Source organism: Pseudozyma flocculosa, assembly GCF_000417875.1.
Source record: "Pseudozyma flocculosa PF-1 unplaced genomic scaffold scaffold00010, whole genome shotgun sequence".
Lineage (NCBI taxonomy): Eukaryota > Fungi > Basidiomycota > Ustilaginomycetes > Ustilaginales > Ustilaginaceae > Pseudozyma > Pseudozyma flocculosa.
The window spans coordinates 520,541-543,936 of record NW_006920878.1 but is presented as its reverse complement, the minus strand read 5'-3'; the positions used below and the strand labels follow the sequence as shown (position 1 = coordinate 543,936).

The 23,396-nt window shown below is 66.1% G+C and overlaps 9 protein-coding genes across 9 annotated transcripts; 6 read left to right on the top strand and 3 right to left on the bottom strand.

The window, feature by feature from the left end:
- Positions 1-148: 148 nt before the first annotated feature.
- PFL1_03407 (uncharacterized protein) lies at positions 149-1,684 on the top strand (the record flags this gene model as incomplete). Its single annotated transcript, XM_007880924.1, has 3 exons — positions 149-728; positions 820-1,004; positions 1,097-1,684. 3 exons carry the CDS (start codon positions 149-151, stop codon positions 1,682-1,684), a joined length of 1,353 nt encoding a protein of 450 aa, XP_007879115.1.
- A 419-nt stretch (positions 1,685-2,103) lies between these two features.
- PFL1_03406 (uncharacterized protein) lies at positions 2,104-3,384 on the top strand (the record flags this gene model as incomplete). The annotated part of the gene is made up of 3 exons (XM_007880923.1): positions 2,104-2,235; positions 2,416-2,774; positions 2,910-3,384. 3 exons carry the CDS (start codon positions 2,104-2,106, stop codon positions 3,382-3,384), a joined length of 966 nt encoding a protein of 321 aa, XP_007879114.1.
- Positions 3,385-3,645: 261 nt separating this feature from the next.
- Positions 3,646-6,705, bottom strand: PFL1_03405 (uncharacterized protein; the record flags this gene model as incomplete). Its single annotated transcript, XM_007880922.1, has 1 exon — positions 3,646-6,705. One exon carries the CDS (start codon positions 6,703-6,705, stop codon positions 3,646-3,648), a length of 3,060 nt encoding a protein of 1,019 aa, XP_007879113.1.
- Positions 6,706-8,097: 1,392 nt separating this feature from the next.
- Positions 8,098-8,968, top strand: PFL1_03404 (uncharacterized protein; the record flags this gene model as incomplete). The annotated part of the gene is made up of 2 exons (XM_007880921.1): positions 8,098-8,320; positions 8,442-8,968. The coding sequence occupies 2 exons, from the start codon at positions 8,098-8,100 to the stop codon at positions 8,966-8,968; spliced, it is 750 nt and encodes a 249-aa protein (XP_007879112.1).
- A 389-nt stretch (positions 8,969-9,357) lies between these two features.
- Positions 9,358-11,142, bottom strand: PFL1_03403 (uncharacterized protein; the record flags this gene model as incomplete). The annotated part of the gene is made up of 1 exon (XM_007880920.1): positions 9,358-11,142. One exon carries the CDS (start codon positions 11,140-11,142, stop codon positions 9,358-9,360), a length of 1,785 nt encoding a protein of 594 aa, XP_007879111.1.
- Positions 11,143-11,595: 453 nt separating this feature from the next.
- PFL1_03402 (uncharacterized protein) lies at positions 11,596-14,280 on the top strand (the record flags this gene model as incomplete). Its single annotated transcript, XM_007880919.1, has 2 exons — positions 11,596-12,468; positions 12,658-14,280. 2 exons carry the CDS (start codon positions 11,596-11,598, stop codon positions 14,278-14,280), a joined length of 2,496 nt encoding a protein of 831 aa, XP_007879110.1.
- A 1,884-nt stretch (positions 14,281-16,164) lies between these two features.
- On the top strand, positions 16,165-18,816 carry PFL1_03401 (uncharacterized protein; the record flags this gene model as incomplete). The annotated part of the gene is made up of 1 exon (XM_007880918.1): positions 16,165-18,816. The coding sequence occupies one exon, from the start codon at positions 16,165-16,167 to the stop codon at positions 18,814-18,816; it is 2,652 nt and encodes an 883-aa protein (XP_007879109.1).
- A 527-nt stretch (positions 18,817-19,343) lies between these two features.
- PFL1_03400 (uncharacterized protein) lies at positions 19,344-20,343 on the bottom strand (the record flags this gene model as incomplete). Its single annotated transcript, XM_007880917.1, has 3 exons — positions 19,344-19,586; positions 19,661-19,918; positions 20,053-20,343. The coding sequence occupies 3 exons, from the start codon at positions 20,341-20,343 to the stop codon at positions 19,344-19,346; spliced, it is 792 nt and encodes a 263-aa protein (XP_007879108.1).
- Positions 20,344-20,899: 556 nt separating this feature from the next.
- Positions 20,900-23,221, top strand: PFL1_03399 (uncharacterized protein; the record flags this gene model as incomplete). Its single annotated transcript, XM_007880916.1, has 1 exon — positions 20,900-23,221. The coding sequence occupies one exon, from the start codon at positions 20,900-20,902 to the stop codon at positions 23,219-23,221; it is 2,322 nt and encodes a 773-aa protein (XP_007879107.1).
- Between the last annotated feature and the right edge of the window lie 175 nt (positions 23,222-23,396).

The following is a 23,396-nucleotide window of genomic DNA, read 5'->3' as shown; positions in this document are numbered from 1 at the left end:
CTTGCAGACGTAGTTACGTCGCGCCATCAGATTCTTCCATCCTACCGGTACGTGCCTCTATCGGGGATTCTTCTTGTCAACCACCAGCTCCATCGCCCACCCACGATTAAAGTCGAAGCGCCCTTACCCGCTCCGCATCCCCGCCTACATGTTCCCAGTCTCTGCGCCCGACGAGCTCCGGAAGATGAACGGCCACGGCACCACGTCCCTGCCCAACGGCGGCCGACCTTGGGGCGATCCCGTCAAGCACCGAGATCCCAAGCTGCCCCTGCTCGAGTCGTCGTGGCTGCGCAAGGTCGTCTTCCTGGGCACGGGCACCTCGGGACAGGTGCCGGCGATCCACTGCGTCACCTCGCCCGACTTTGGCGGCTGCGCCACCTGCGCCGACGCCGTCAGACCGGGCAGCCGCAACCACCGCGGCTGCACCAGCGTCGCCCTCGTCGGCCGCCACTCGCACGACGACGACGACGGCAGCACCATCCTCATCGACTGCGGCAAGACGTTCTACTCTAGTGCCCTCGTCCACTTTCCCCGCAACGGCATCCGCAGGCTAAAGGCCGTCCTCCTCACCCACGCCCACGCCGACGCCATCCTCGGCCTCGACGACCTCCGAGCATGGACCATGGGCTCAGTGGTACAGCCTTTCGTCGACATCTACCTCACAGAGCAGTGCATGCAGACCGTGCAGGGCATGTTCCCTTACCTCGTCGACCGGTCAAAGAGCACGGGTGAGTCGACGTCGACCGCCGGGCGCCACCGAGGAATCGCCGCGCTGCTTCTGGCAACCTGACCCGCTCCGTTGTTCCCTTTGAAACGCAGGCGGAGGCGACGTCGGGACGCTGCGGTGGCACATCATCGACCCGGATCGACCGTTCTGGGTCGGGACGGGACGCAGCAAGGTCGAGATCCAGCCCCTGCCCGTCCTGCACGGCTTCGTCAATCGCAAAGACCCCTTCTGGACGCTCGGTTTCAGGATAGACGGATTCAGCTATGTCAGCGATACTGTGAGTGCCCGGTGCACTCGGCCCGCTCCGTACACGGACCATCTCCAGCAGTCTTTCTGACGCTCCCTCCGTGCTCCCGCTCGACTGCGCAGCACTCGATCCCGGAGACGACGACGCAGATCATGGCCGGGTCCGAGGTCATCGTGATGGACGCCCTCAAGATGGATCGCCACTCGAGCCACTTTTCGTTCTCGCAGGCGCTCAGTTTCCTCGCCTCGCTACCGCCGCCCCCGTCCTCGACCGCCGACGGTGGCACGGCATCGTCTCCGCCGAGATCCAACGCACGCCTGCCGAAGCTGGGCATCCTGACCGATTTCACGCACCGCATCGAGCATTTCGCCACGCAGGAGCTCCTCGACGCATGGAGGAGAGGCCTCATGGACTGGCAGGTGCAACAGGCTCCGGCGCCGTCTGAGCGAGCAGGCAAAGGAGAGGCGGGCGGACCGAGGTGGTGGGATGGTGTCTGGGACGAGGCGGACTGCGAGCGCCGGCTGACCATCGCGCTCAAGGGGGAGGCCGATAAGCTGTCACGCGACACGCACGGCAGCGGCGACGGCGACGGCGATGGCGCAGCAGACCGCGAGGCGGCGTGGCGGGCAGCACCCCACTGGATCCCGCCGGTGGCCATGTCGTGGGACGGTATGGTCATCGAGTTCCAGCAGACGAGGAAAGAACCATAGACGCTGGCAGACCCCGGTGCTCTGGTGCTTCTGACGATGGCGTGCTGAAGGGGATGGAGAGACAGCTCAGCCTTGACCTCGGTCTCGCGCCTGGACCACACACGTTCCGAGCAACCGGGGAGGCAGGGCAAACGTGGCCCTCGGGGGGGACCCCTTTGGCCGCTGCAGCCATCTTCTGCCCGGCATCCGATAATTGTCCGTCCCCCTTCTGGATTGAGTCTTCACTCAACCTCCTCCCCTCACGATTTTGCATGCTTCGGCGCTGCGTCTCCACGCTTAGACCACCTCCTCCAACGACCCTACATCTACATAGATCCCTCTGCCTCCTCGGTCCTGGAAGACCAACGAGACGTTCCCCGCTCCATCTTCCCCCTCGTCCCGTCACCGATACACCGCGCCTCTTACGGATCCGACCCAGGATGGCCAGCAACGGACAGGTACCGCAGCTGACCGGGTGGACCGGCTCGCCCATCCTCGTCGGAGTGATTGGCGGCTCGGGACTGTACAAGCTGGACAACATCCAGGTCGTCGCCGAGGTCTCTGTCTCCACCGTGAGTCGAGTCGGCCCGGCCCTTCTGCTCTTCTCCGGCATCATCGGCCCGTGCAATTGCGATTGCCTCGCCAAGGCGTGTCCCTCAACCTTCCCTCTCCGCGCGAAATGGCGTCGCACTGACACCTCGCCATTCCACTTGCCCCCCTCCCCCTTGTCCCCTGACAACAACCGACGACAGCCCTGGGGTGCGCCGTCGTCGCCCGTCACGATCGCCGCGCTGCCGTCGGGCGTGCACGTCGCCTTCCTCGCCCGGCACGGACGCACGCACAGCATCACGCCGAGCGCCGTGCCGGCGCTGGCCAACATTGCGGCGCTCAAGCACCTCGGCGTGCGCGCCATCCTCGCCTTTTCGGCCGTCGGCTCGCTGCGCGAAGAGATCCGGCCCAAGGACTTTGTCATCCCGTCGCAGATCATCGACCGCACAAAGGGCGTGCGGCGCGCCACGTTCTTTGGCGAGGGAAACGAGACGGGCGTCGTGGCGCACGCTGGCTTCGGCGACCCGTTTAGCGAGGAGCTGAGGGGTACCGTCGAGGACATGTGAGTCGGTCTGCTGCCGGGTTTCAACAGCGACCACGAGGCCGACGAGGGCGAGAGCACCTCTGCGGCTCGACGCTGACACCCTCCGCCAAACCCTCTCCCCGCCATTCTTCTCATGCGGCTTGCACCGCGCAGCGTCCGCGAGACGCTGAGCCAGACCAACCCCTCGGTGCAGGTGCACGGCAACAAGACGGTCGTGTGCATGGAGGGCCCGCAGTTCTCTACGCGCGCCGAGTCCCTCATGTACCGCGCCTGGGGCGGCGACATCATCAACATGTCGGTGCTGCCCGAGTCCAAGCTGGCGCGCGAGGCCGAGATCGCCTACGTCCTCATCGCCACCGCGACCGACTACGACGCCTGGCGCCCCGCCTCGGCCGCCGTCAACGTCGCCGAGGTCCTCGAGAGCCTCAAGGCCAACGTCGCCGCGTCCCAGCACGTCACCCTCGCCCTCCTCGACCGCATCAACGCCCTCGTCTGCGACGACTCCAGCCCCGCCGTCGCCAACATCAAGGATTCCATGAGGATGGCCATCATGACCCGCCCCGAGTTCATCCCCGACATCGCAAAGGAGAACCTTCGCTTCCTCCACCCTTGGTTCGCTCGCGAGTAGGTGGCCAGCGGGGCGGCACCCGCCCGCTCGGCCCTGTGCTGTGTCTAGATAGATTGGCCGGTGCATCGACGTCACTGCTTGCTGCATGTACGTTACGTCGCAGGCGTCGCTGCGCTGGCGTCGGGTATCTTATCGTTAGATCGTGCCGCTCAAAAGTGAAGGAGATAGAAAGAGAGAAGCGTCCTTGCCGCCTGTCCGTGGTCCGGGTCCGGGGTCCTCTTGAGAGATACGCACGCCGCCCTGATGGTCGTCGCCTGCCACCTACTTGACCTTGGACTTGATCCTCAACGACCCCTCGGGCACCTCCTCGACGCTCTCAAGGCCCAGGCTGAGGCTGGCGCCGATGGAGCTGCGCCGCGCCGCCAAGGCACTCGCCGCCGAAGGCACGACGCCCTCCTTGCTGTCGGCGCTCGAGGAGCGCGAATGCAGCATCAGCGCTGGAGGCGCCTCGAGGTCAGCCGGCATCCGTTCGGTACGCGCCGCCTGGATGGCGGCCATCTGCGAAGGGCTGAGGTTGCGCTTCGGCACCGGCACCGCCGACACCGACATACTTTCGACAGCTGCGCCGCTGCCGGCCTTGCGGAAGACATGCCGCGGTTTGGTCGGCGTCGCCATCGGGCTGTTGGCTCCCGTGAGGCTCGAGAGCGGAGGCAGCGGCATCATCGGCTCCTGCAACGGCGGCGACGGCGAGACAGGCGAGATCTTTGCGGCACCACCGTTGGGTGCGGTCGAGACTGCTGCGGCCGAGACTGCTGCGGCCGAGACTGCTGTGGCCGGATCGTAAGAGTAGTCCCAGGCGCGCGGCACCAGCGCCAGCGGCATCAGCCACGTTGCCGCCACGCACACGCCGTGGCCGCGGTCCTGCTCCTTGATGGCCTTGAACTCGACATCCATGTACACGCTGATGTATCGGATGAAGGGCTGGAGCTCTGGCACGCCGCCGCTGACGGCCATCGTCTGCAGAAAAGACAAAAAGGCGCCAGAGACCGAGTGGGCGGTCTCGAGGTAATTCATCGTGGGCTTTGGAAGCGTGAGCTCGAAGCCCCACCAGTGGACGAAGATCGCCATTCGATCCAGCGGCGGTCGCACCGCGTCCATGTCAGTCGTTGCGCGGATCGCTGCGCCCGAGGCGTCGGCCAGTGCGCCAAACGCTCCCGACATCTGGCCCGTCGTGCCGATGAACGCGGCCGTGGGCGAGAGGAGCATCTGCACTGGTGTCGATCCCAGCAGCGTGCGCCCGCCCTCGAGCACGGGCAGCAGTGGCGACGACTTGCTACGGGCCATGTCGCGTGGTCGTTCTTCAATCGAAGCTGCGGCGAAGGCGACTTCGCCATCGTCCTGAGCATCGCTGCGATCCTCGGCGGTCGCAGACGTCGGCCGCGAACCAGCAACGGCGCCAGCTGCGACGGCCGCGATGCCCAGGGCAGCTGCCCCGCCGACCAGGGCCTCCCTGCCAGCGGTACGACCACGACCGTCGTCTTGCCCGAGCTCCTGAAGCTTCTGACGGTCGGCGTGCCTCCGATGGGCCTCGTGCTCGCCGCAGTCGAGGCAGACGACCTTACGGGGGCGCGTGCCGGGAGCGGCGGCGGCGGAAACTGGCTCCTTGCGAACCGTGGGCAAAGTGGCATCGAGCGACGACGCAGCGGGTACTGCGTCAGCCACGGCAGCCTCTGCCGCCAACGACGAGGTCCTCTGCTGCACCGCAGGTCCGAGCCCGGGGCCGGATGGCTCGGATGCAGTGTCCTGCTTCGAGTACTGCCCTTCCAGCTTGCGGAGCGCCTCTTCAGCTGCCGACGCCTTGATCGCGGCGACAACATCTTGATCGGGACCTGGCGGCGTCGACTCTTCCGAGGCGACACAGAGGATGCGATCTTTGCCGTGGCTGCCGTCGTGGCCAGTGTCGATGGCGCCAGCGCCCAGGTGGCTCAAGGAATCGGTTCGCTCGGGGATCTGCATATGGCGCAGCTCTCCGATGATGTGGTTGGCCAGTTCCATGTCCATCAAGGCCTTTTTGAGCTCCCTCAGCTGCGCCTGACTTGCCACCGGGACGGTCCGCGGCTTGCTTGCGGCGTCCCTCCTCGCCTTGGTGGGTCGGTTAGCCTCATCGACACGCGGACCGACCGAGTCGACGGCATCGATCGGATAGAGGCCCATGCCAGCGTTGATGACCTGTTCAAGAAGTTTGGCATGCCTAGCCGCGATGGCCTGCTTCTTGGTCACCTTGACCTTGGCAGGCTTAGCCTTGCCCTTGCCGCGGACGCCATGGAGACGGATGCCGGCCCGATCGAGCGAGAAGCGGCGATGCTGAGGTGGACGAGCCAGGCCGAGGTCATTGTCGGCCTCCTTGGTCGCGCGGCTGACGTCGGCGTCGGGGTCGCTGCGGACCGACTCGCGGCTGGTGATCCTGCTGATGTCGAGCAGGTTCCCCGTCGAAAACGACTTGAGGCCGCGCAGACGGCCGGCGTTGTTCCTCTTGCGGTTCAGCTTTTCCTCTTTCTTCCTGCGCTTGATCTCGGCCTTGCGCTCCTCTTCTAGCTTTTGTTCCTCCTCCCGCGCCAGGACGGCAAGAGCCTGCTCGCGTGCCTCGGCGGCCTCGTCGGTTGAGGGGCTGAAGCTGACGCGATGGGCCGAGACGGACCGGTTAGCAGCCCGGCTGGGCGAGTTGGGGCGGGAGAGGGCCGAGCGCGGCGGCGGCAAGGCAGCGCGGTCGCGACCATGCAGCATTCCGAGCTCCTTGGGCGGTAGCTCGGGGGCGACAATCGTGGTGCCTTCGTTGCTGTCGACGTAGGTGACCTGCAGCATCGTCTGCTCAATCGATCTGGCGCCGTGGCCTGAGCCCTCTTCTAGGTCGACGGTGACGGCCTGGTCATCTCGCACGGGGGCGGCCTTCGGGGCCGCAACGGAATGGCCGCTGGTCTTTCGCGTGCTCAGGAAGGGCACTTTGAGGGCATTGAGGCTGAAGCGGCGCTTGTTGGGCGGCGGCATCAGCGGCTTGGCAGCCTCGGCGGTGGACGATGAGCGTTTCGGGGGCGACTGGCCGAGGCCCAGGGCGGCTTTACGGATCTTGTGCTTGAGGCCGGCCTGTTCCTGTTCGGCGTCGTCGCCCGACGAGATGAGGACGGCCTGCAGCCTCACTTCGCCGTTGGACGAGGCTGTTCCTGAGCTGCGCTGGGTCTGCGCGAGGAGGGCGGCGTTGGCCGCCTCTTCTGACGAGGTGGCCGCAGGCTGTCGCTGAGGAAACTCGAGGTAGCCGGACGAGGGCGAGTCCGGGACGGTACTCTGGCTCGTGCTGGCGGCCATGGGAGGAGCTGCGAGGAGCATGTTGGAGGAAGGGCAGGCCGATGTTGACCGCGGCAAGGATTTCGGGATGCGGTCCGATCTTGTGATCGTTATCGCGGCTGACGCTGAAAAAGTGGCGGCGCGCGGCAGGTGAGGTGCGGCGGGGTATCGTGAGGGGTATAGGTTCGGCGTGCTGGTATAGTGAAGAGGCTTTGATCGTAGAGCGAGTCGTCGCGCGGAAGGGGGAAGATGGGGTGGGACGGGCGGCTTTGAGCCGAGGCCAGGGACGGTGAGGAGGACCTTCCACGGCGATGGCAGCAGCAGCGAGTTGGTGGAGAAGAGATGGGTTGGGAATAGGCGTCGAAGAAGGTGGACGGACGGAAGGGATCAAAGACGGCGGCAACGACGTTGGGAAGGCGGCAGTGCTGGGTGGGGCAGGCTCGGAGCGTGACTTGGTCCGGTGTTGTGGGCTCTCGAGCTCCCTGTTGCGCTGCGCTGCGTCTGCTGTCGCCGTCGTCGGAGTGTGGCGAGGGGTGGGTCGAGGAAGGAAAGAGGAGAGAGAGGCACCTTGCCCGACCTCGCGCTGGCCGGCTGTCGTTGGGTAAAATGGGGAGGCGAGAGGAGAGGAGAGGAGTCAAAGGGAGGACGACACTACGGAGGGCGGAGAGCAGACGAGCCAACTGCTGCGCCCAGCAGGCGGGCAGACAGGCTGGCAGGCTGGCAGACACCAGCAGCTAGGTGTTGGTCTCTCGGCAACCCTGGCCTGGCCTGGCCTGGCCTGCCTGCCTGCCCGCCTGTACCTGCCTCGGCCTCAGGGGCTTGCTTGAACCTCGGCTGCACCTTGGACGCACCTGCATCCCGATTCATCTTCCGCGTCAGGGTCGTCGATGAATCGCCCCGATGTAGAGCTTGACGAGGCCGGCACCCCGATTGCCCGTGCTCGCACAGTGGTCGCACGGGGTCCTGCCCGTCGCCTGCCTGCCCCGCCTGCCGCTTTCAACGGTGTTGGCTGCAGAGTGACGTGCATGCAGCGGATGAAATCATCTCGCGCGCGCTCAGATGGCGACAGCGGCTGGGGCACCGCCTCGACTACTCGCCTCGCCTCGCCAGCAGCTGCTGCTGGTTCTTGCTTCGCCTCGCCTGTCTGGCGGCCGTCGCCTCTGATGCCATCCCCCCCCAACCGAAACCGGCAGTCCAGCAGGCCAGGGTCTGCCAGACTGCCGCCACCTTGGTTTGTTGGGTCGTGCCTGTCCGCTGCCTGCAATCCCCTCTGGCGAAGAAGGTATAAAGAAGGCCTCACCTCGACGTCGCCACCTTCTTTGCCTTCTTCCTTCCATCACTCACTGCATCCGCACCAACATCGTCTCCATCGCATCCACCCCCTATCGCAATCCCTATCCCTTTTTCAGCTCCATCCCACATCGCCCGCCCACCATGTCGCAGATCCCCGGAACCAACACCACCACCGCCGACGTCCAGAAGGACGCTCAGAAGCTCGGCCAGGACCTCTCCAACAAGGCTTCCCAGGCCGCCAACGATGCCTCCAACACCGCTTCCCAGGTCGCCAACGATGCCTCCAAGTCGGCCCAGGGCGCCGCGCAGCAGGCTCGCGAGGGCGGCGAGACCCTGATCCAGCAGGCCACCGAGCTCGCTAGCAGTGAGTGGGACTCCTCGGAGCTTTGCCGTTCTGTCCCTTCCAGGTCGTTCGACACGCTCCCGCAGCCCTGCTGACATCCTTGAAACCTTTTCCTCGCTACTTCGCTCTCTGTGCTACCCAGACACCATCGCCTACGTCCAGCAGCAGGCCGGCGCGCTCCTCGGCCAGGGCCAGACGCACGCCGAGAACGCTTCTGACAAGACCAAGGCGGCTGCCAACGACGCCGCCGACCAGGCCAAGAAAACGACCGACTCGGCTGCCAAGCAGGGCGAGCACGACGCCCAGAAGGCGCAGCAGTCGCTCGCCGAGCTCACCAACCAGGCGCGCGACCTCGCCGGCAACGCCCTCGACTCGGCCAACCAGTACATCAAGCCCGCCGAGGACAACGCCGGCGGCCTCGTCAACCAGGCGCGCAACACGGCCGCCAACCTCGTCGACAACGCCGCCCAGCTCATCGCCGCGGGCCAGCAAAAGGCCGGCGAGGTGGCCGACCAGGCTGCCGCCCACGCCGGCAACGCCCAGAACGAGGCCAGCAAGCAGTTCCAGCAGGGTTCCGCCACCGCCCAGCAGGCCGGCAAGGACGCCCAGCAGGCCGCCTCCAACGCCGCCGCCCAGGCAAAGGGCACCGTCGAGGGCCTCACCAAGTAGAGCGCCTGCACGCGCCCTTACTCGTCACGGACACTCTCCTCCGGTCCCGCCGAATCCTTCCCCCTTTAGGCCCCCGTGCACGCATGGCAGATTGGCATGTCTGACGAGGTGTCGTCCCTCCTCGCCAGCCCATGTCGGTATACCCCTATCCGCGCCCGCTCTATGCAATTCCATGTGGTACAAGCCATCACAACCACGCCAACAAACGCCGGCTGTCCCGCAGCCATGACCCGCCCGTATCATCGCAGATTGAGGCCGTCGCAGTAGTGTTCGCTAGGTAAAGAGCATCGTGGCGCCTTGTTGCTGGTCTTTCAGTAGCCTCCTGCGACTGGCCGTCGTTGTGATAGAAAGCACCGCCTCTTGAGCAGAGCCGGGATGAAACGCTAGAGCTAGTGCCCTGGGGGACGGTAGACCATCGGGTTCAGTCGCATCGACAGCTGGTCGATCGTCCGCGCCCCGTCCTCTGACCCGTCGCCGTACTTGTCGTGCAGGTAGCTGGATTGCTGCGGAGTGAGGAACCCGACGGGTCCGTGTCGCTCGACCATGGCTGTATCCCCGAACCCGAAGCGGCGGTAGAACGGCATCGCAGGCGTGGTGGCGTCGAGGTACCACGGCAGACGGCCCCGCTCGTTTTGCCTCTCCTCGGAAATCGACATGGGAAGACGCGGCACATCGCTGCCGGGCTCGCTGAGCGCCGTCGCCCCAAGCACCGTGCCCTCGTGCTGCTCGACGGCCGGTACGCGCGGGTAGTAGCCTCGGTCGCCACCGACCTCGCCGCAGGCCGAGTACATGAGCCACTCGAGCACCGTCTTGCCGACGCCCTGACTGCGGCAGTCGGGTCGGAAGCAGAAGAGGCGGAGCGAGTAGTGCGGTGCCTCGCCCATCTCGTCGAGACGGTAGGCTGCCATCCTGGCCTTGATGGCGTCGAAGCCCGCCGCGTTGCCGCACGGGAACGGGTCGCGCGTCAGCTGCTGCTTGGCACGGTCCCACGTCGCTCGCACCTCGTCGCGCGACAGGTGCGAGTAGCGAGCGTCGACGTCCTGAGACGCTGCATGTTGCTCTGGCAGCTCGTACGTGACGAGGCCGATGATGTGAGGCTGCACCTCGCCGGCGTCCTGATATGTGTCGGCCGCCGGAAGCTGGTCGAGCCGAATGACGCTGATGGTCCTGACGCCCTGCGCAAGCGCTTCCTCTTCCAGCAGCGCTCGGATGCGACAGCGCTGGTAGACAATCCACTGGTCGAAGATCGGCGCTGGGACGGGTTCGTCGAGCGGCACTTCTGTGAAGAGCGGCCGGATCTGTTCGAAGAAGGCAGTCTGCATGATCTGCATCTGGGATTCGACATCGTTCGGGCCGAGTCGGCGCAGCAAGAGCGGGACAATCGGAGAGGAAGCTGCGCTTGCGTCGTCCTGTATTCGGCGGAGGAAAGCGTCGCGCTCGGCATCGAAGAGCCGGTAGTCGACGTGCGGGATGCCGGACCAAGTCGTCTGACGCACGGGACGAAAGCCGAGCCGCTCTGCCAGAGTACGCGATGGCCGATTGTCGGGCGGCGTCATGATGGCGAGCTGATGGTCCGGCCAGCTGCGCAGCGCGTTGAGTATGACAAGCCGGACGGCATGGTAGGCGATCCCCTGGCCGGCGACGAGTGGCGAGAAGCGGTAGTAGATGTTGAGGATCCTCTCCTTGCCGTCGCGAACGTGGCGGAGCGATGTGTCGGCGATCAAAGGCGAAGATTGAGGGACAAACTGATTGGGCAGGTCAAAGAAGCGGACGCCGGTGAAGCCCACGATTCGCTCGGTGTATAGATCTGATTGGCTTTTTGCTGCGGCGGCGAGTGGGCCTCGTTGGACGACTGCCATGTAGCCCGTGCCCCGTTGGTGCCAGTCGTGTAGCCAACCGGCGAGGCGGTCCTTCGCGCCTTTCCAGGAGTCGGGCCCGTTTGGGTTGAAGCGATGGACGCGAGGGTCGCTGTGGATGTCCCACACGGCCTGGAGGTCGGAGCGGCGAGGAGGGCGGAGGTAGATGTGGTGAGCGTCGTCGTTGCCGCCATTGCTTGCTCGCGGCCACCGGGACCACAGTAGACGGATAGCGCTGAGTCCAGGGGAGAGGTCGGGCGGTAGATCCTCGAGGTCGGCTAGTGTTGCCGCCGACGTGGCTGCGTCGGTCACAGTCATGGCGGCTGACCAGGACCACTACTGAGAGGAGACAAACACGACGAGGGATTGGAGGGGAGGAGGCAAAGAGGGCTGCAAATGGCGCAAAGAGGAGCCGAAGGGAACGGCGGCATCGTCCGTGCGAGGCTGAGTCGAGGCCCTTTTTGGCGTGGCCGTGGCTGCCTGCCCGCCTGCCTGTCTGCCCGCCTGCCTGCTTCTCGGCGACCGTTGCCCGGCCAGGCCAAGCCTCCACATGTTCGAGAAGGCGGAACCCGGGCGAGGCAGGCCGTGACTTCTTCTTGCGACCTGCCCGCCCTCCTCTCTCTCTCTCTCTCTCTCTCTCTTCTCCTTCAACCGATCTCTCCCCCTCCCTCTCTCTCCCTCTTTGTCTCCGCCTCTCTCGCTCCCTCTCTTTCTCGTGTGCCCCTCGCGCTCTTCACCTCATTGGCCCTGTCACGGTCTCGACCCGACGCGATGGCGCACTCCTACGCCTTCCAGCAGCCTCTGCGACCCTCGGACTCGCCCTCGTCGTTTCCCATCGACCATGCCCTCCTCAACCCGCGCTTCGAGTCGTACAGGCTCGTCGATGACGGCACCAACGGCGGCTCAGCACCCGTATCAGTCGAGCCTCTACCACTGCCAAGCACTCCGCTGAGCCTACGACAGTCGTCCGACGGCAGGATGCTCGGATACAAGCAGGCAAAGGAACGCGCGCTCCACAGCTTCCTCGTCCCCGCTCGCCTCTCGAGTCCCGCCGACCCCGCCCGCCGTCAAGAGCCCGTCGCAGGCTACATCGACGTCAACGGATTCGTCATCCTCCTCTGCCTCACCGCACCCGCTACGGGGAAGGCTGGCGGCGAGGGCAGGACCAAGCTCGTAGGCCACCCGGTCCACCGCATCGAACTCGATCCTCAACGAGGCGCTCTGGGCCAACCCAGCTCGCTTCCCTCCATGCTCTCCCTCTCTCCAACCAGATGGATCGTCTCCGATGGCAGTGGAATGCTGTTCGATGTCAGGATCGAGCCCACAGAACAGCCGGGGGGACAAGTGCGATGGGCAAGCAAGACGACATCGACCTTGACCATCAAGTCCGACGACGACGACGTCCCCATCCCCTTCGGCCTCATCACCGCCGAAGCTGATGGCGATGGCATCCGTGTGCTGACTCAAAGCTGCCGTAGGGAGGTCCAGCCCGCCTCTACGCCGGCCACGCAACGAGGCGGCCTAGGATTCGCATCGGCCTCGGCGCCGGGCTCGTCAGCCACGCCATCCGGATCCTCATCCAAGACCGTGTTTGACGTCCGGTGCATCCTCCTCGACGGCGGCTCCGACCAGGATGAGGCTGCTGTATGTCCGAAGGCAAAAATTCTCTGGACAGTCGCAGGCCAGGAACCACTGCTCTATGCCCGCCTCGACCCACACGGCGGCCAGCACCTCTTGGGGTCCGAAGCAGGCTATGCCCCTCTGCGTCACCCTGCTCGCAGTCCGGCCTCTGCGGCGGCGCCAGAAGCAACGACACGCATCGCGACGGATCAGCTACCGGAAGGCGCTCAGAGCGGCCCGGAGGCCATGCAATCTCATAAGATCGCCTTCCGCCCCCGCATGCCCCCGCACTACTCTTGGGCCCAGACGACCGACACGCTGACGGTCGCCTTCAGTCTCCCTGCCGACATCGCCAAGGCCGACATCCGAGTGCACTTCTCGCTTAAAGGCATCAGCCTCTCTCTTGCCGATGACCAGCCTCGCATCGTCGAGCTCAGCGTCAAAGAGTCTGAGCCGCCCGCAGGTGCCACGCAAGCGGACGACAAGGTCACCGACGATCCGCTCCAGCACGCCGCCGACCTCATCCGCAGCGGACGCTACCTGTCCCGTGCACTCTGGGGCGACATCGACCCTACGGGCAGCGTCTGGACATGGGAGCGTGTCATCGGCCACGCGGGCGTGCTCAAGGGCAACCCGATGGGGGTGCTGACGCTCCATCTCGAGAAAAAGCACGAGGGCACACGCTGGACCCAGGTCTTTGCCGACCGACGCCAGCCGCGGCCTAAAGCGGGCGGGATCGCGACAGGCCGATCGGAATGGGAGCATGTCTCGAAAAAGACCAAGCTGAGCTTCCGCGAGGCGCGCGAGAGGGCGGCCAAGGTGGCACGGGGCGAGACCGACGAGGTCGGCGAGGTGCAGGCGGAGGGTATGGACGAGGACGAGATGGAAGAGGAGGAGCAGGTCGTCGAACACGAAGCACTGCGCGAGCGCAACGACGAGAAGCGAGAGATCGAGCAAGAGGACGACGACGAGGACGATGAAGACGACGTGCCAGAGACGCTCGATCCCTCGGAGCTCATCAACATGCTGGAAGGGATGGAAAAGTACACGACCGACGAGGACCAGCTGGAGGTCGGTGGAGCCGGACCGGGTATCGACAGGACGCAACTCGCCGACCAACCCAGCCTGCTGAGGGACGGCCTCGAGGAGGAAGATGACAACGTCGGGCGCGCCCTCGTGCTCAGCTGGATCATCGAGGATCATCACGACACCCCGCACGGCGACCCCGTGGACATCCGGGTCGACCGTCTGGACAGAGATGCACAGGAGAAGCGCATGCTCCTCGCACTGCCCATGCCGACAGCCGAGGCGGTTGGATCCGCTGCGCCCGAGGCGATCGCAGTCAAGAACGATCTCGACGGCGCAGTCTTTGCCCCTCCCCCCGCCAGCAAAGGCCCCGCTCCGTGGCAGCACGTTGACACGCTGCCGGCCCTCGCATTCGTGCTGGCATCGAAGAGGGACGCCCACCGCGTCTTTGTCCGCCACGATCGCGTTGGCCGGTCAAGGGCCCTCGGCGGGCACCTCTATTGTTCTGCGGCACTGGCCTTTGAGAGCGCGCCCCAGATCGGTCTCGATGCAGCCGCCGCAGCGGGCCACGAGGTGGTGGGCGATGCGGGCAACCTGTTCGTCTACTACTCGTCGACGCCGGCCGAGGGCGCGGAGAGGAAGCACGGCAAGTCGAGGGTGATCCGCCTCGGCGGTGGACAGCAAGCTTCGGGAGCGCTCCTCGGCGTCGTGGCGGTGCCGACCATCGGTGGCGAAGGGGATCAGGGCCAGGGCGAGGATATCCTGTGCCTCTGCGAGAGGAGCCTGCTCGTCGTCCGCAACGTGCTCTGACGAGCGCTCGACGACACACACCATCGGGTGCGGATCGGGGGGCGTGCTGCTGAGCGCTAATCTCGATCGCATCGTCCGTTCGGCCTTGCGCGCCCGCCAAGGTCCGTCTGCGACAGTGCCAGGCCCTGCTGGCCTGCGGCGGCCGACCGTCGGCCCGAGGTTTTCGGCCCTGGCCACGCCTGCAGGGTGTCGGCGCGCCGTCGGCCGCCCCACGAGGATCCCTGTCACTCTTGCGCGAAGCCCTAGCCTGCTTGTCGTGCTCGTCGTCGCCGTCGTCGTCGTCCGTCGCTGGTTCAGCCAGGCATCGTGCGGTTCATCCGACCGCTGAGCGCCGAGCTCTGGACATGCCTTCGGCCGATGAGGGCCTCCTCTCCTGTACCTGCCCTACCCACGCCGTCCCTGTGCCACACGATGAAAATTCAGCCTGGCTACCGGTAGCTTCGACGCTCGCTCACCAGCTGGCCAGCCCAGTCCAGTCGACGGCGTAACCTCCAAGCTAGGTTGGTGGCAGAAGGAAGCAGGCCCGTTGGCCGGTCCGATGTGTGTCCCGGAAGCCGCGCCTGGATTGAAAATTTTGTATCCCTCGGGCGTCCCGGCGGAATACAAGAGCCCAAAGTGGGAGGTGGAGAGCGGGTGCAACGTGAATAACAAAAGAGGCAGGCACGCTGGCTGGGGCTGGAGCAATTGCCGGAGCTAAGGGCGAGGCAGGCCGACGTCAGAAGCAGGCAGGCAGGCAGGCAGGCAGGCAGGCCTGGCGCGAGCGTAAGTGTACGTACGCGGGGGCTGGCAGGCCACCCACCGACCGACCGTCGCTGGTTGTCTAGGCTAGGCCGGCCCTGTCTGCTGGCCCAACAACCACCAAGGGAACATGGCCGTCGACGGCGAGGCCTGGCTGGCTGGCTGCCCGCCCGCCCTTTGCCAAGCCCCACGCCGCTCTGGCTTCGGTCTTGGGCAGCCAAATTGCCGTGTGCCGCCGCCAGAACCGGCTGCACAGAGGCCCAGGCCAGCAGCGTCCACCCACCTTGCCCTGAGCCGGGCCTGCTTGCCCGCCGGCCGTAACTAGCCTGCATCGTATCGTGCCTGCCTGTCTGTCCGCGCGGCCCGCCAGAGAGGAAGAGAGAGGGAGGGGTTGAACCGGATGGATCCCTGTCCTGTCTTCGCTGACCATCGTCGCCTCCGGCTCCCGTACCACCAACACCACCGCCGCCGCCACCACCATCATCACCGTACCACCATCACCACCACCACCACTGCCACCTCTGCCCTCGCCACTCTTCACACTGCATCATCGAGTCTCCCTTCAAGGCGACGCAGTCGAAACCTTCCCAGGACTTTTCCCCCCGGTCGCTCCTGGAAGCCGAGCGGCTCCCTCAATCCACCCAGGCTCGCGCCGTCGCCCCTGGCTCCGCAAGGTCTGCCATCGCTCACTCGAACATCGACCGTGCTTCAGCATCCCACACTGCATAGAACACCGCAGCCGACCCGCTCATTGGATGCGTCCAAACGCCTCCGTCCCATCTCCCAACCGTGGAACCGCACTCTTACCCTCATCGTCGCCGAGCAGATAGCTACTGCGCGGCAGCACAACGTCCAGGTCAAGGCCCATAGCGCATCCGCCGACCTCTGAGCTCGTCACCCCTAAAGGTCAAGGTCGTCCGCGGCTGACCCTCCTCTCGATTTCCGGGCGTATCGGACTCGAATCCGCCACGCCTACCAGTGGATCGGCCCTCGCCTTTCTGTCTGTCACTCGAGTCGCCATACGAACCGGGCGTACTGTCAGGCTTCGGGCATTCCTCCCGTTGCATCTCCTCCACGCCCCGAGAGACGCCATAGATCCAAGTCGCTTCGACAGCCTCGACGCCCCCTTAGCTCCAGGCAGATTCCATGTTGTCTTCCAAGCCCATGGAGCCAATCTCGGTCCGGGAGGCGCCCGAAGAAGAGCGAGCTCCCGACGGCTCCTCGATCGTCCACATCACGACGGCGACGGGCAGCATGAAGCTGCAAGAGAACCAGGACGCCCCGGGCTACACCGCCCTCTCTCCCCATCTTAGCAAGTCCGACCACGCCGTGGGGTCCGCGGCTGCTCCCGCACTCAACAACGGCTCCCCCCAACCCACCGAGCATGCCGAGAACCCGCTGCAGCCGGCCATCACCGCGGGCCCCGTCGACACGTTTGTTGGCCCCAGCGCGGCTGCCAATCGCGTTCGCTCTGAAAACCTCAAGCAAGCCGGCCTGAGCGTGCAGGCCGATGCAGCCAACGTCGTCGCGCCCATTGGCACCGGCGGTGATCCGCTGCTCGACCACCCGCCCGCGGTAGGCGACTCGCGCTCGCACCCTGTTTCGCCGATGCAGTCCGCTGCGACCCCCCGCTCGTCGCTCAGCCGCGCGCTGAGCGGCACCCAGCAGAGCAAGCGCCCCTCGACGGCGCAAGGCCCTGGGGCCAGCGGCCTCGCCAGCGCCCGCGGCGTTGACTCGGTCCATGCCCAGGATGCCAGTGCCTCGGCAGCTGGCGGCGCGACGCCCCCGCAGTTCATCTTCCCCAAACTAGGGTCGCGCCGGCCCGCAGAGACGCGAACCTCGTCCTCTAACAAGAAGAACCTGCACTCGCCCATCGACGGTCGTTCCGGCACCAACTCGCCCGACGACCATGGCGACCACCCCGGCAGCGGTCGCTCCAAGAAGAAGGACGGCACGGGCCACCACGGTCCGCTGCACGACCTGCGCAAGTTCCTGCACAACCATATCGGCCACCACAGCGGCGAATCGTCGCGCGGCGACAGCGGGCGCTCTGGCATCGCCACGCCCCGGCGGCACGGCCGCGACTCGCCGCCGCTGGGCGAGGACCATGCGCACCTCGCAAAGAAGTACGGCAAGTGGGGCAAGACGCTCGGCTCGGGCGCCGGCGGAACGGTGCGCCTCATCAAGCGATCCAAGGACCACACCACCTTTGCCGTCAAGGAGTTCCGGCCGCGGCGGGCGGGCGAAAACGAGAAGGAGTACATCAAGAAGGTGACGGCCGAGTTCTGCATCGGCAGCACCCTGCACCACATCAACATCATCGACACGGTCGACATCATCAGCGACCACGGCCACTACTACCAGGTCATGGAGTACGCCCCGCACGACCTCTTCAACGTCGTCATGAGCGGCAAAATGTGCCGGCAGGAGATCTACTGCATCTTCCGGCAGATCATCGACGGCGTCGACTACCTGCACTCGCTCGGACTGGCCCACCGCGATCTCAAGCTCGACAACTGTGTCATGACGACGGGCAACATTGTCAAGCTGATCGACTTTGGAACCGCCACCGTCTTCCACTCGCCCGGCAAGAGCAAAGTGGTGGCGACGGGCGTCGTGGGCTCCGACCCGTATCTGGCGCCGGAGGTGCTGTCGCAGCAGACCTACGACCCGCGTCTGACGGACGTGTGGAGCTGCGCCATCATCTTCCTGTGCATGATCCTCCGCCGCTTCCCCTGGAAGCTCCCAGACGTCAAGAGCGACCCCAGCTTCCGGCTCTACGTCAATTCGCATCCGGAGCTCTGCGCGCCGCCCGAGCCGCAGTTTGCCTCCCGCTCCAGCACCATGGACAGCGGCCGCGATAGCGCCGCCGCCAGCACGCTGGCCTCGACGCCGGCCTCGAGCGTGCCGTCGACGCGCGTCACGTCGGCCGAGCTCGGGGCGCTGCGCAAGACGCTGGGCGTCACCGCCATCGACGACGGCGCGAACCCCGAGGACACGGTGCAGATCCGCACCGCCAAGGAGGCCGGATACACGACGCCGCACGGCATCCACTCGCACCCGCACTCGCCTTCGATGAGCGACCACGAGGACGACGCGCCGCACCATGCCAGCGGGCATCAAAACAGCATGCTGTCGCAGTCGAGCGAAGGCAGCGGCAGCGGCAGCGCCGGCGGGATCGGCAGCGGCAACGGTGGCATGGCGTCTCCGCTGCCAATGTCGCCCGCCACGTCCGGCCCGGCGACGCCGTCCGACGAGACCGTCGGGCCAGACGGCCGATCGCGGATGACGCGGAGCGACAGCGTGTCGTCGGCCTCGTCGCAGACGACGTACACGTCGGGCGCAGCCGACAGCATCTTCAGGCTGCTGCCGCGCGAAACCCGCTCGGCTCTCTCGCGGATGATGGCCGTGGAGCCGTCGATGCGGTGCACGCTGGGCGAGCTGCTGCGGGGCCGGCGGTTCAGCGACCAGGACAGCCCGCTCACGCGGACGCCCGTCATGTCGCGCTCGAACAGCACCGACATGCTGCGCTCTGCGCTCGACGGTGCGCACCACGAGGCCGGCGGCCACCACCGCGGCAACATCAGCACCGACGCGCACGCCGCGGGCCTCGGCTCGATTGGGCTGAGCGAGTTTGAGGACGACGACGATAAGGGCGACGAGTGGCTCAAGGGCATCCGGACGTGCGCCCACGTTATGCGCGATGGCAAGCCCGGCGAGACGCCCGACCATCCGCACGTCAAGGTCGCGGTCGAGGAGCAGAAGCGCAAGCACAGCCTCTTCCACCGCAAGGACTGATCGTGTCGCGCGGCGTGTGGATCTGTGATCTTGAGGAAGGTCTCGACTGCCGCCCAACCCTTGCCGGTCTTTCTCCCCATGATCCCGTGGTCCCAGCTGCTGGTGCTCGTGCTCGAGCTTGCCAGCTGTATTCCCAGAGCGTCGTGCCGCGGCTTCTCGGATGATCCCGTCGTTTCCCCCTCCTCGATCCCGTCTCTTGCTCGACTCGACTATCTCTGTACCTGGAATTGCTCATCCTGCCGCTTACCTGCTCGTTCCAGTCGCGGTGGCGGCGCTTTTGTGACGTCAGCCTGATCACTGCGGGTCAAATCGATGGGCGACGGTGTACGGAGGCACCGAGGTCCCGCCAGTTGGGGCATGAGGCAAGCGGCGACTTGCGTCGTCGGCTCTCGAGCACAGTCCGGGCCATTGGCGTGCGGCGGCAACCCTCGTTGCACTGGTCATGCTGGATTGACGACGAAAGTGAAGCGGGACACGTGCAGGATGGAAGGGACAGGGGCGCGGCGGCGACGCGGCCGGAGAAAGGATCAGATGCCGTCGGGTTTTGCGCATTTGCGCTTTTCGACGACGCCCGTGATGGGATCGACCAGTTCCTGCCAGCTAATGGGCTGCATCGGGTTGCCCGTCACTTCCCACCCAGGCCCGCTCGCCGCCGCCGCCCCCGCCCCGGGCGTCCCTGCGAGCGAGGATGAGGAAGAGGTGGCGTAGATGACGCCGAGGTTGTTGGCGGCCGTCGAGAGGTAGTAGGACCTCGCATCTCCCAGCGAGATCTGTACGGTCACAGGGGGTGAGCTCGAGCGTTAGCGGCGCCGGGGACTGGGGGAGGGGACGCGAGGGTGCTCACCACGCTGGCTCTGACGATGTCGCCGGGTCGGAAGCAGTCGCCCAGACGGACCTTGTCCTTTTCCGTGTTGCGGACATCCTGCGATCGCACTACACCCTGGAAGTCGGTACCCTCTCCCTCTCCGGCCGCATGGTTGCCCCTCCCTGTGGCGATCGAGGCGGATGAGGTCGAGGATGAGGAGCCGCACGGCTGGCCATCGACGATGAGGATCGAGAGGTGGGCCTGGCGCGGTGTCACTCGTGTGACGCGGGCGATGACCTGATGAGACGGCAGAGGCGGAGACGCGGGGGGGAAGAGCATCGGGCGGGTGAGTCGTCATCGGAGGCGGGACAAGGGGGTCCTCTAAGGGTCGCGGAGGGGGGGGGGGGGGGGGGCGTAGTGGAGCGACTCACGATGCTGTCTGGTCTCGGCACGACGAAACTGTTCTCTGCGCCATGGACCGAGAGCGTGGCGGCCTGAACGGCAGGAGCTGCTGCGCCTTTTGCCTTTCCCTTGAGGAGCGACGAGGATGGTGCTGCTGGTACGGTGCGCTGCTCGTAGCCGACGAGCGACGAGAGGATGTGGTCGCCGCGGGTATAAGTGCCCGGTCCGAGCTGGGGCGAGGGCGTGGTGGTCTTTGAAACCGAGAGCGGCTGTCCCGGCAGCAGCAGCGCTTGTGATGTCGTCGTGGATGATGAGGCCATGATCGAAAGGGGGCGATGGGGTGCGGTGAGAGCGTGGGTGGCGGTGAGGATGGGCGTTGACGGGGATCGGTGACCGGGAGTGAGGAGTGGTGGTGGTCGAGGTGGGTGAGGGCATGCAAAGGCGGCGGCCGCCTCTCTGTGGAGGAGGGTCCTCGAGCCCAAGCTGCAATGGGGCAATACCGTACCCGGCTGGACCGTTTGTATTGCGCTTTGACCTGGCCACTAGACTTTTTTTCATGGCGCCGAGCCCCCACCCCCCCTCCCGCTAAGAAGAAATTTTTGGAAAAAGAGGGCGTCGCTGGCCTCGACGTGGGCCACAGTCTAGGAGTCGTTGCTTGCCAGCTTGCCTGCTTGCTTGCTACCCTCGCTCACCATCGTTGCTGCGCCGCTGCCATCCTTTGATCCCGATCCCCATCTCTCTAGCACACGACACCCCTCCATCTTCGTATACGAGGGCAACACAGCAACCTCGAAGCGGCGCACACTCGCACCGCTCTCCGCTTCTTTTCCCTCTTTCCCCGTCCCTCTCCCCCTCACTCTCCCACGACCCATCGCGATGCCGCCAAAGAAGACAAAGGCCAAGTCGGCCTTCCGGTCCGACAAGGCGCAGCACTTCCAGGTCGTACACCGCTCCCAGCGCGACCCGCTCATCAACGACCCGGATGCCGGCCAGCACGTCCTCAAGGCCGTCAACGCCCCAAACTCCAAGGGCAAGACGCGCGCCCAGCTCGAGCAGGACGAGCGCATCCTCTACGGCAACGACGGCAAGCCCCTCCGCACCAACGTCGGCGAGGCCGCCCTCTACGGCGTATACTATGACGACACCGAGTACGACTACATGCAGCACCTCCGACCCATCAGGGACTCGGAAAACAGCAGGAGGGGCGGCGTCGACGAGCAGGACGACACAGAGGCCATCCTCATCGCCGCAGCGCCAAAGAAGGCGCCGCGCCAAAAGGGCGACGGCTTCGCCCTCAAGGAAGGAGAAGACGGCGCAGCGCCGGGTCCTTCGTCTCGGCCAAGAGGCGAGCCGCAGCTCAGCCTCCCCGCCTCGGCCTTTGCGTCAAAGGAGGAGAGGCCCTTCTCCTACACGTCGCACCTCAATGTCGAGCCATCGCTGCAGGGATTTCAGCCCGACATGGACCCGCATCTCCGGCAGGCGCTCGAGGCGCTCGACGACGAGGCCTTTGTCGACGGAGACCTCGAGGACGACTTCTTCGCCGACATCGCCAAGGGCGGCGAGTGGGACGGCGAGGTCGACGCCCAGGCCGACGCGTGGCGCGAGCTGCCACCAGAGGGCGACGAGTCCATCTGGATGGACCCGGCGCAGCGGGCACAGCAGCAGCTCGAGGACGAGGGCAAGGAGTCGCTCAGCCTCGAGGCCAGAGTGGCGCTGTTCAAAAAGGCGCAGGAGATGGAGCGTGCCCTGGCAGCGCAGCAGTCTGGCGCCAAGGCCAAGACGCGGGCCGGCAATGCCGGGTCAGACGACGAGGCCGGCGACGACGGCGAGGACCGGGATCAGCTGCGCAGCCTCCCGCCAGCGTCGCGAGCGGGCACCGCCTACACGGCCGGCGGCTCCGTCCTTGGCAAGAAGGGCAAGCCGGGGGCCATGGCGAGGAGGGCGGCGAGCACCCGGGCCGGCAGCGTCGGCGGGGGCAGCACGGCGTGGAGCATGACGAGCTCGTCGATGTCGCGGAACAAGGGTCTGACCGACCTCGATGACCGCTTCGACAAGGTCGGCCGCCTCTACGGCATCCGCGAGGACTTTGACCCGTCGCTTGACAACCTCTCGGCCATGGGGCCCGACGAGTTCGAGGATGAGGACGACGACGATGACGAGGGCGAGGGAGAGGAGGGGGAGGAGGTGTCGCGCGAGGACTTTGAGAACATCATGGACGACTTCCTGGACCGGTACGAGGTCATCGCGGGCCGCCTCAAGGAGAACCTGGGCGCCAAGGATGCCACGGGCGCCGAGAAGCTCGACCTGCTGCGTAAGGCCCTCGGCGCGGCGAGGATCGACGGCAAGGACTGGGAGGGGCGGGACAAGGACGTGGGCAAGGGCACCGAAGAGTCGCTGGGGGCCTACGACGACTACGACAGCGGCGACGACGACGACGGCCAGCTCGACCTCGACAACCACCCGGCGCTGATGCCGCGGAGCGCGCAGCGGGAAAAGTGGGACGTCGAGACGGTGCTGACGACCAAGACCAACCTGGAGAACCACCCGCGCACCATCTCTGCGCGCGAGAGCGTCGTGGGCACCGGCCGCAACTCGGCGCTGCCCAAGAAGATTGCCAACGGCGGCTCGGGCCGGCCGTTGGGCAGCGGGGCCACGTTGACGTCGTCGTACAGCCAGCGACCCAACGCGGCGGCCTTTCTCGACGACGACGAGCGGTTGCCAAAGATCCGAGTCAACCCGCGCACGGGCTTCCCCGAGATTGTCGGCTACTCGAAGCCGCGCAACAGCAAGACCAAGGCCAAGGCCAAGGCAGAGGCAGATGCAGAGGCAGGGGCCGGTGAGGCGGCGGCGGTGGCGGCGGCCGCCGACGACGATGTCAAGGCGGACGGACCGGACAGCGGAGACGACACTGCGGGCGAACAGGAGGGCGATGACGACGACGACGACGGCTTCGACAGCGACGCGACCGAGGGTGCGGGCGGCCATTACGGCGGCGGGGTGACGGTGGCGCGGGACCGGCACGAGACCAAGGAGGAGAAGAAGGCGCGCAAGGCGGCGGTCAAGGCGGCCAAGCAGTCGAGGCGGACGCAAAAGTCGCAGACGAAAAAGGTGTTTGCCCACGAGCGCAAGCTGCAGGCCAGGGCCGAGAGCGGCAGAAAGGCGGCCGAGGGCGGGCCCAGCGGCATGCGCCTGGTCTGACGGAAGGAGCGCGGTCGAGGAGCAGGGCAAGGGATCAATCGAGTCTTCTGCTATACCAATCCCCAAGAGCGTAGAGCTTCCGTCGTTGGGCTGCGTCCATCGGTGTGAACGATGTGGGCCTGGCAGAGCGAGTGGGTGCGAGAGAGCGTGTATCGCGGAGGCCAGAGAGAGAGGG